Below are 11,490 nucleotides of genomic sequence, written 5' to 3' on the forward strand. Positions count from 1 at the left end.
ATTTTCTAGCAACAACATTGAGTCACCTTCAATCAACACGAATCAATTCTGAAAATGCTTACCTGTGCCTATGTTTGTCCTGTACAACCGTGGATCTTCCACGGGGTGCTGAAATTCAGACTTTTAATTCAAACTTTTATTGAAAACAACCACCGACTTTTTCCTCATTTGCACGTAAACTACGATTCAGTTGGCACACGTGCATTCACGCGGAATTGAGCAACACAAATCTGAAAAAAGTTGGTTGTATTTGTTACAAGTTTGCATTAAAAGTCTGAATTTCAGCACCTGCGGAAGGAGCACGGTTGTACAGGACAAACATAGGCACACAAGGCTTGTTTTGACCAGCCCATTGTAGAACACTACAGATGCCATATCTTAATTTTAGCCAGTTTCACACAGCAGGGAAATGTATTGTTATGTTGTTTTAATGGACATTTTCTGTAAGGTAGCCTTGCAGTTAGAGAGGCGAGCCAGAAACCATGAGCAAGGCACTTAACTGATTCAGAGGGGTTGGGTTAAATGCGGAAGACACATTTCAGTTACATTCAGTCGGACAACTAAGTATCCCCCTTTCCCTTTTAACCCCCCACAACAACAGCTCCCCGGGCGCACATTGTGGCAGCCCCTCGCACCCATCCAAATCAACTGCATGTCTATATATGTGTGTGTCTTTCAGAGGGGTGGGTTAAAAGCAGAAGTAATATTTCGGTTGGACCTTGTGTGCAACCAATAAAGTTATTTTAATCTTAATCTTAATTTTCATTAGGGCAAATCAAGACTGAAATGTGCAGGAAAATTCCTGCAATGGTATGATCAGATTAAGATACGGCATCTGTATTTCTTCACACTCCTCACGCAGCCTGTGGTGTTCTGGCCTTCTGCTCACTCTTTCTCTGTTTGTCTATCTGCTCCATCTTTCATCCTGTCTGTCCCATAGACACATTGCCCTCACTCTGACACTGTGTGTGTGTGTGTGCATGATTGTGTGTGTATGTGTGTGATGCTCTCTGATTTAGCTGTGTTCTGATTGTCAAAGGCCTCTCTCCTGTCTGTGTGATGAGAACAGGCTAGCCTAGCGTTAGTGCTATAGTTAGTATAAGTAAAGGACTTAGCATTAGTGCTATAATTATTATATGTAAAGGACTTAGCATTAGTGCTATAGTTAGTATATGTAAAGGACTTAGCATTAGTGCTATAGTTAGTATAAGTAAAGGACTTAGCATTAGTGCTATAGTTAGTATAAGTAAAGGACTTAGCATTAGTGCTATAGTTAGTATAAGTAAAGGACTTAGCATTAGTGCTATAATTATTATATGTAAAGGACTTAGCATTAGTGCTATAGTAAGTATAAGTAAAGGACTTAGCATTAGTGCTATAGTTATTATATGTAAAGGACTTAGCATTAGTGCTATAATTATTATATGTAAAGGACTTAGCATTAGTGCTATAGTTAGTATAAGTAAAGGACTTAGCATTAGTGCTATAGTTATTATAAGTAAAGGACTTAGCATTAGTGCTATAGTTAGCATTATATAGTAATAAGGGACTTAGCATTAGTGCTATAATTATTATATGTAAAGGACTTAGCATTAGTGCTATAGTTATTATAAGTAAAGGACTTAGCATTAGTGCTATAATTATTATATGTAAAGGACTTAGCATTAGTGCTATAGTTATTATATGTAAAGGACTTAGCATTAGTGCTATAGTTAGTGTATGTAAAGGACTTAGCATTAGTGCTATAGTTAGTGTAAGTAAAGGACTTAGCATTAGTGCTATAGTTATTATAAGTAAAGGACTTAGCATTAGTGCTATAGTTAGTATATGTAAAGGACTTAGCATTAGTGCTATAGTTAGTGTAAGTAAAGGACTTAGCATTAGTGGTAGAGTTAGTATAAGTAAAGGACTTATCATGAGTGCTATAGTTAGTATATGTAAAGGACATAGCATTAGTGCTATAATTATTATATGTAAAGGACTTAGCATTAGTGCTATAATTATTATATGTAAAGGACTTAGCATTAGTGCTATAGTTATTATAAGTAAAGGACTTATCATGAGTGCTATAGTTAGTATAATAAAGGACTTAGCATTAGTGGTAGAGTTAGTATAAGTAAAGGACTTAGCATTAGTGCTATAGTTAGTATAAGTAAAGGACTTAGCATGAGTGCTATAGTTATTATAAGTAAAGGACTTAGCATTAGTGCTATAGTTAGTATAAGTAAAGGACTTAGCATTAGTGCTATAGTTAGTATAAGTAAAGGACTTAGCATGAGTGCTATAGTTATTATAAGTAAAGGACTTAGCATTAGTGCTATAGTTAGTATAAGTAAAGGACTTAGCATTAGTGCTATAGTTAGTATAAGTAAAGGACTTAGCATGAGTGCTATAGTTATTATAAGTAAAGGACTTAGCATTAATGCTATTGTTAGTATAATAAAGGACTTATTATTAGTGCTATAGTTAGTGTAAGTAAAGGACTTAGCATGAGTGCTATAGTTAGTGTAAGTAAAGGACTTAGCATTAATGCTATTGTTAGTATAATAAAGGACTTATTATTAGTGCTATAGTTAGTGTAAGTAAAGGACTTAGCATGAGTGCTATAGTTAGTGTAAGTAAAGGACTTAGCATTAATGCTATTGTTAGTATAATAAAGGACTTATCATTAGTGCTATAGTTAGTATAAGTAAAGGACTTAGCATGAGTGATATAGTTAGTATATGTAAAGGACTTAGCATTAATGCTATAGTTAGTATAATAAAGGACTTAGCATTAGTGGTAGAGTTAGTATATGTAAAGGACTTAGCATTAATGCTATAGTTAGTATAATAAAGGACTTAGCATTAGTGGTAGAGTTAGTATATGTAAAGGACTTAGCATTAATGCTATAGTTAGTATAATAAAGGACTTAGCATTAGTGGTAGAGTTAGTATATGTAAAGGACTTAGCATTAATGCTATAGTTAGTATAATAAAGGACTTAGCATTAGTGGTAGAGTTAGTATAAGTAAAGGACTTAGCATTAATGCTATAGTTAGTATAATAAAGGACTTAGCATTAGTGGTAGAGTTAGTATAAGTAAACGACTTAGCATGAGTGCTATAGTTAGTACATGTAAATGACTTAGCCAGTACAGCTTCCGCCTGATTCAGCTCACACCAAGGCTCAAACCCAGGACCTCTGCCTTGCTAGCACATGTGACCATCCTCCGCTTCTTACCAGTCACTGCCACGCAAAAAGCTAGCTATTTGCTGGCACAAATGGGGACACTTCAGGCTGAGGAGTAAGTTTCACACATTCCCATGTGCAAAAAATACACTACCTGCTGACTGGCCCTCCCACCAGCACACACTTAATTACTATATAATTACTATAGCCTGGCCATAACACATTGCTGGGCGTGACAGCAGACAGCAGCACGCCCTTCTCATTAAAACTATAACAGACAACACAATCATAATGGATCTACTGATGTACTGATTCTTTGATTTCTTACCTGATGAGGTTCATTCAGATAACAGCTCAAAGGGAGACTCGTATATCATGATGCAACAAACTATTATAATTGTGTAAGCTGATCAAAATTAACATTTCTGAAGATGTTTTTAAATTTATTTATTTTTTTAATTTAGGGGGTGGAACATCTTTAATATTGCAAATAGTTTGTGAATTCTATCAATGTAATTGCCTGCATGATTTCCAATCCCCCATTTATATTTTTTATAAATACAGTTGAAGTTGGAAGTTTACATACACTTAGGTTGGAGTCATTAAAACTCGTTTTGGCAAGTCGGTTAGGACATCTACTTTGTGCATGACACAAGTAATTTTCCCAACAATTGTTTACAGACAGATTATTTCACTTATAATTCACTGTATCACAATTCCAGTGGGCCAGAAGCTTACATACACTAAGTTGACTGTGCTTTTAAACAGCTTGGAAAATTCCAGAGAAGGATGTCATGGCTTTAGAAGCTTCTGATAGGCTAATTGACATAATTTTAGTCAATAAAAGTCTGCTAAATGGCATATATTATTATTATTATTATTAATTGGAGGTGTACCTGTGGATGTATTTCAAGGCCTACCTTCAAACTCAGTGCCTCATTGCTTGACATCAGGGGGAAATCAAAAGAAATCCGCCAAGACCTCAGAAAAAAATGTAGACCTCCACAAGTCTAGTTCATCATTGGGAGCAATTTCCAAACGCCTGAAGATACCACGTGCATCTGTACAAACAATGGTACGCAAGTATAAACACCATGGGGCCACAACGCCGTCATACCGCTCCGGAAGGAGACGCGTTCTGTCTCCTAGAGATGAAAGTACTTTAGTGCGAAAAGTGCAAATCAAACCCAGAACAACAGCAAAGGACCTTGTGAAGATGCTGGAGGAAACAGGTACAAAAGTATCTATATCCACAGTAAAACGAGTCCTATATCGACATAACCTGAAAGGTCACTCAGCAAGGAAGAAGCCACTGCTCCAAAACTGCCATAAAAAAGCCAGACTACGGTTTGCTGCAGATGGGGACAAAGATCGTACTTTTTGGATAAATGTCCTCTGGTCTGATGAAACAAAAATAGAACTGTTTGGCCATAATGACCATCGTTATGTTTGGAGGAAAAAGGTGGAGGCTTTCAAGCTGAAGAAACCATCCCAACCGTGAAGAACGGGGGAGGCAGCATCATGTTGTGGGGGTGCTTTGCTGCAGAAGGGACTGGTGCACTTCACAAAATAGATGGCATCATGAGGGAGGAAAATTATGTGGAAATATTGAAGCAACATCTCAAGACATCAGTCAGGAAGTTAAAGCTTGGTCGCAAATGGGTCTCCCAAATGGACAATGACTCCAACACATTTCCGAAGTTGTGGCAAAATGGCTTAAGGACAACAAAGTCAAGGTATTGGAGTGGCCATCACAAAGCCCTGACCTCAATCCTATAGAAAATGTGTGGGCACAGTAAACTTAGTGTATGTAGACTTCTGACCCACTGGAATTGTGATACAATGAATTATAAGTGAAATAATCTGTCTGTAAGCAATTGTTGGAAAAATGACTTGTGTCATGCACAAAGTAGATGTCTTAACCGACTTGCCAAAACTATAGTTTGTTAACAAGAAATTTGTGGAATTGTTGAAAAATTAGTATTAATTACTCCAAACTAAGTGTATGTAAACTTCTAACTTCTACTGTATATTATTTCTAATTAGCTGTTCTGTGAATGGAAAAAAATCTCACCTTTTTTAAAGGGTTCACTGTGTCATATAAAAAATGTAATAGCCTGGTTATGGTTGCCCCTAACCTTTGACCCATACCAGGAAGTGCATGCTGAATACCACTGTTCAGATGTTTTCTCCGTCCATACCCTCCTTGTCCCTCATCACAACCCAACTTTAAGAACACACACACACATTGCCATGAGAACATAGCACAGACCTCCCTCCCTCCTTCAGACCCTGATCCCATGACCTCTCCTTACACTGCCTCTATTTGCCCTTCTCCTTCTGGAATTCTGTGGCCCCTGAACAAAAGGTCCACAAACATCCATGAAGGAACACTATTCCATGCCAGACCTTAGCCTATCTGACCTATAGTCTTTCTGATCAAGGGCCCTATAGAAGTTCCTTGACAGTGACAAAAACTTACAAACACACATACCTTTTCATGAAGTACCATCTAAATATGTGCCTTTCCATGAACCGTCTTCCCCAAGCCATGTTCTCACTGGTCACAGATGTTAGTGATTCCAAGATGTTACACAAAAATGTTATGTTAGGCCAATGGCCAGCCCACATGGGGCTGAATGGACTTATTTGATCAATTCAATGCTCTTCCAACATCTGTACTCTCACTGATGCTGTTTGTGCTGTTGTTAATGTCCAGGTATGAGACTACCTCAAGTGAGGAGGAATCCAGTGAGGAGGAGAAGGGGGAGGTAGAGGAGGAGGTGGACAGCTCTGAGCCTGAGGAGAAGCGGGAGAAGGAGGAGGAGGTGGACAGCTCTGAGCCTGAGGAGGAGCGGGAGAAGGAGGAGGGAGCTGGAGCAGCTCAGGGCCAGGGGGAGGCCACAGCTACAGAGGACGAGCCCCAGGGAGCAGGGGCCCAGGCTGGGGAGACGGAGGTCCATGAAGACTCTCAAGACCCAGAGAACAGCCAGGCACTCCTGGAGGAGCAGCCAGCTGCATCATCAGGGTGTGTAGGGAGATAGAAGGAGAGTGTGGATGTGCGGGGAAATGGATTATCAAAAAATATATGATTATTTAAGTAGTGAGATAGAGAAGTTGGTGACCAGAACATGTGTTGTTTGACTCCCACAGTGGGCCAGCCACCAGGCAGTTCTTGACCAAGGTTCTTTACCCACATTGTTTCATTAAATATCATCCAGAGTGGATGACTTCTGAAATGAGAACCGCACGCGGTTTTGCCGCAACAGAGTAGAGCAACACCCTTCAATTGATGCTCTGGGAAACAAAAGAAAGTGGACGCATCACAAAAACAGATATAAAATGAAAACACGGATAATTACAAGGGAGCAAGAAAAAATATAAATGACCTACAATATTTACAATAACTTTTCAATCAACAAATTGACATATTTCCAAGGAAAGCCCAGAGAGGGGTAATACCAGATATGTACATGTTTTAACACCTGTAACTGCCATTTCCTGTCATCTAGAGCAAAAAATTCCTTTTTTTTTACATAGTGCTGCAACCAGTCCACAAGATGGCACAGCACACCTCTTACATTCATTAGGGACAACCTTGATCCAGGGCTTTCTTCAGGTGAGGCCCAGCTGAGTAAAGCCTGGAACCTACAGTATAGAGCCTTCAGGGCCCAATTAGACCACAATGAGACAGGTGCTGAGTGAGGCTTTAATATATCAGCCATCCACCGCACTGATGGGGCCCGGCCCCTTCCGCTGCTGACATACCAGACATATACACACATGTATGCACACACACACACACACACACACACACACACACACACACACACACACACACACACACACACACACACACACACACACACACACACACACACACACACACACACACACACTAAAGTGTGATTCAGTTCCATGGAGGATGTGTTGCATATGTTGACCTTTGACCTCTGTCTCAGAAAAGCCCCCAGGGGTTGTTCTGTCTGTGTTAGTCAGGAAGGAGCAGGCGTGACATCATGTGGGCTCTACGTTGTCGTTGACATCATTACATGCAGCAGCGCGACGAGAAGACAGACATGCCATGCTTACATATTACCACAGTGGATAAGGTGCCACAGTGAAGAGATAGGAAATGTACAGTTGCGCGTTTATTGCTTTCGATGAGTCATCGTCACACAAGTGTATCTTTCTCTTTATTTATAGTCTCGGTAAACGTAGTGTCCAAGCGATGTAAGCGATCATGTTGCATAAGGTAATGTGCTTTGCATTATGCTACCGTTGGATGCTTTTTGCTGTACTGTATGATTAGGCCTGGCATTGTTTTGAGGGACTCGATTTCCCTTCTCCGGTTCATGCTAATCTAATCCAGACCATTTCACCACCACATACGTCTGTCTGTCAATATGAATTGCCATGAAAGATAACTTATAGTTCTGCCATGTTCACACAGGGAGACGATCGATAAGGGCTTCATGGAAGCGTGTGACTACATTGAGGGTCGTATGGCAGAGGTGGTGGCCCCCGATAAGGAAATGGTAAGAACGGTTCCCTTCACACTGTCGTGCCTGAGGTTAATCGTGGTTAAGGCCGACACCCTCTTCACATACAGTGCCAGTCAAAAGTTTGGACACACCTACTCATTCAAGGGAGTATCTTTATTTGTACTTTTTTTAAACTATTTTTACTACATCAAAACTATGAAATAACACATATGGAATCATGTAGTAGCCAACAAAAATGTTAAATAAATTGAACAAATCAAAATATATTTTACATTTGAGATTCAAAGTAGCCACCCTTTGCCTTGATGACAACTTTACACACTCACCCTTGGCATTCTCTCAACCAGCTTCATGAGGTAGTCACCTGGAAGGCATTTCAATACACAGGTGTGCCTTGTTGAAAGTAATTTGTGGAATTTCTTTCTTTCTTAACCAATCAGTTGTGTTGTGACAAGGTAGGATTGTAGAACAGCTCAAATAAGCAAAGAGAAACAACAGTCCACCATTACTTTAAGACATGAAGGTCAGTCAATAAGGAACATTTCAAGAACTTTGAAAGTTTCTTCAAGCGCAGTCACAAAAACCATCAAGCGCTATGATGAAACTGGCTCTCATGAGGACCTCCACAGGAAAGGAAGAACCAGAGTTACCTCTGCTGCAGAGGATAAGTTCATTAGAGTTACCTGCCTCAGAAATCAGCAATTGACTGCATCTCAGATTGCAGCCCAAATAAATGCTTCACAGAGTTCAAGTAACAGACACATCTCAACATCAACTGTTCAGATGAGACTGTGTAAATCAGGCCTTCATGGTCAAATTGCTGCAAAGAAACCACTACTAAAGGACACCAATAATAAGAAGAGACTGGCTAGGGCCAAGAAACAGGAGCAATGGACATTAGACTGGTGGAAATCTGTCCTTTGGTCTGATGAGTCCAAATGTGAGATTTTTGTTTCCAACCACTGTGTCTTTGTGAGACGCAGAGTAGGTGAACGGATGATCTCCGCATGTGTGGTTCCCACCATGAAGCATGGAGGAGGAGGTGTTATGATGTGGGGGTGCCTTGCTGGTGATACTGTCAGTGATTTAATTAGAATTCAAGGCACACTTAACCAGAATAGCTACCACAGCATTCTGCAGCGATATGCCATCTCTTCTGGATTGCGCCTAGTGGGACTATCATTTGTTTTTCAACAGGACAATGACCCAAAACACACCTCGAGGCTGTGTAAGGGCTATTTGACCAAGAAGGAGATTGATGGAGTGCTGCATCAGATGACCTGGCCTCCACAATCACCCGACCTCAACCCAATTGAGATGGTTTGAGATGAGTTGGAAGGCAGAGTGAAGGAAAAGCAGCCAACAAGTGCTCGGCATACGTATGTGGGAACTCCTTCAAGACTGTTGGAAAAGCATTCCTCATGAAGCTGGTTGAGAGAACGCCAAGAGTGTGCAAAACTGTCATCAAGGCTACTTTGAAGAATCTAAAATATATTTGGATTTGTTTAACACTTTTGGGTTACTACATGATTCCATATGTGTTATTTCATAGTTGTGATGTCGTCACTATTGTTCCACAATGTAGAAAATAGTCAAAATAAAGAAAAACCCGGGAATGAGTAGGTGTGTGCAATATTTTGACTGGTATTGTATGCGATCCATAAACAGCGTGGTCTTCCCACTATGTACCTCATTTTTTAGCTTTCAATAAAAACTGGGTACAAGTACAAGTGCTATCAAAACGTGAACCCTAACCCTACCTTGAATTCCACACCTCGGCTAAACCCTAAAACCCTAAACCCACCCATAACCCTAACCCTAGCTTCATGTCCACATCCCAGTCCAACCCTAACCCTAGCCTCAACTACAACCCTAACCCTAGCTTCATGTCCACATCCCAGTACAACACTGTGTGTGTGTGTGTGTTCTCTCCCTCTATCAGAGACATGTCCTGATGGTGTTGTACCAGGAGAGTGTGTGTGTCATAGTGTGTGTGTTCTCTCCCTCTATCAGAGACATGTCCTGATGGTGTTGTACCAGGAGAGTGTGTGTGTCATAGTGTGTGTGTTCTCTCCCTCTATCAGAGACATGTCCTGATGGTGTTGTACCAGGAGTGGTTCCGTGTGTCCAGTCAGAAGGACTCTCTGGCTGACACAGTCACAGAGACCTGTGGTGTGGAGAGAGGTGGGCATCGCCTCTATCACATGCCTGATGGTGTTGTACCAGGAGTGGTTCCTGTGTCCAGTCAGAAGGACTCGTGAACCTGGCCGACGGCAAACCTGGCCGACGGCAACGGCAACACAGCGCTCCACTACAGCGTGTCCCACTCCAACTTCCCTGTGGTCAAACTGCTGCTGGACACCGGTACGGGACAACCATACACCTCTCTCTAACACCCTCACCCTCACTCTCATCAACCAATTCAATTCTCTCTCACCCCTTCTTCTCAGTCTCTCCAGTGCGCCTTTTTCCCCCCTCCATACCCCCTTTTCCCTCATCGAGTCCTTCGCTATTGACTTGAAATGGCCTGTGAGTTTGTATGTGCCCACGGCACGCTTGAGCACGGTTTTGTGTACTGTTTGTTTGTGTGTGTGTGTGTGTGTGTGTGTGTGTGTGTGTGTGTGTGTGTGTGTGTGTGTGTGTGTGTGTGTGTGTGTGTGTGTGTGTGTGTGTGTGTGTGTGTGTGTGTGTGTGTGTGTGTGTGTGTGTGTGTGTGTGTGTGGTAGGTCTGTGTGAGGTGGACATCCTGAACAAGGCGGGCTACACAGCCGTGATGCTGGCCTCCCTAACAGCTGCTGATGGATCAGAGGACATGGAGGTGGCTCTGCAGCTACTGAGACAGGGAGATGTCAATGCCCGCGCTAGCCAGGTACACAAAACATGTGCACATGTGCCTCCACACACACACACTCACACACACACATATTGTACACTCACAGATGAACACACTAACCTGCACTCAGGCAGTCACAGACTGTACATTCACTCAGCTATCTCCTGTACAAGCCAATCTATAGACATTGAAACACCTGCAGTGACCTACAAGCCCTTTTATTTGTACCTCTTTTCTTGTGTGCCCCAAAAAAGGTATATATATTTAACAAAAAATACCTATACTCAATACAAACCTACTCACCCAGTCACAGTGTACTTGACTCTCTTCCTCACACTCATTCTTCCTACCACAAACATACATTGTTTCCTTCCTGTGCTCTCTCCTTTTCTCTTACTTCTCTCTCTCTCTCCCTGCTTCTAAGGCAGGGCAGACGGCTCTGATGCTATCGGTCAGCCATGGTCGTACAGCCATGGTGCGGTTGCTGCTGAGCTGCCAGGCTGACCTCAACATTCAGGACAAAGACGGTTCGACCGCACTCATGTGCGCGTGTGAGCACGGTCACACCGAGATCGCTCGGGTGCTACTGGAGTCTGGCCACTGTGACACCAGCCTCACAGACAAGGTAGGAACGCACGCACACACATGCTGTACACATACACACATCAGGGCATACACAAAAACATGAACACATACATACCACAGGAGATTGGTGGCACCTTAATTGGGGAGAATGGACTGATGGTAACGTCTGGAGAAGATTCAATGGGATCAAACACGTGGTTTCCATTTGTTCCTGTTCCGTATTATGAGCCGTTATCCCCTCAGCAGCCCCCTGTAATACATGAAGTACAGTTACTTTTTGGACTTCCCAATATTTCAAAACAACACAACAGTGCCACCACATGGCTAACACTGTGAAGTGCATCATGTTCATTTAATTGAAAGAGTACAGAGACCCGCAGAGGATGTCAAATCCCCC

The 11,490-nt window shown here is 41.7% G+C and overlaps 1 protein-coding gene across 1 annotated transcript in view; it reads left to right on the forward strand.

Moving 5' to 3' along the window:
* Nucleotides 1-11,490, forward strand: part of LOC118358866 (KN motif and ankyrin repeat domain-containing protein 4-like) — a 102,649-nt gene that overhangs the window by 75,332 nt on the left and 15,827 nt on the right. The window contains exons 5-10 of the mRNA XM_052481154.1: nucleotides 5,890-6,198; nucleotides 7,624-7,708; nucleotides 9,760-9,859; nucleotides 9,944-10,039; nucleotides 10,402-10,544; nucleotides 10,933-11,133. Of these exons, the coding sequence (XP_052337114.1) occupies nucleotides 5,890-6,198; nucleotides 7,624-7,708; nucleotides 9,760-9,859; nucleotides 9,944-10,039; nucleotides 10,402-10,544; nucleotides 10,933-11,133 (934 nt within the window). The remainder of the gene's footprint in view (nucleotides 1-5,889; nucleotides 6,199-7,623; nucleotides 7,709-9,759; nucleotides 9,860-9,943; nucleotides 10,040-10,401; nucleotides 10,545-10,932; nucleotides 11,134-11,490) is intronic.

The sequence above is a fragment of the Oncorhynchus keta genome, chromosome 26, assembly GCF_023373465.1.
Source record: "Oncorhynchus keta strain PuntledgeMale-10-30-2019 chromosome 26, Oket_V2, whole genome shotgun sequence".
Lineage (NCBI taxonomy): Eukaryota > Metazoa > Chordata > Actinopteri > Salmoniformes > Salmonidae > Oncorhynchus > Oncorhynchus keta.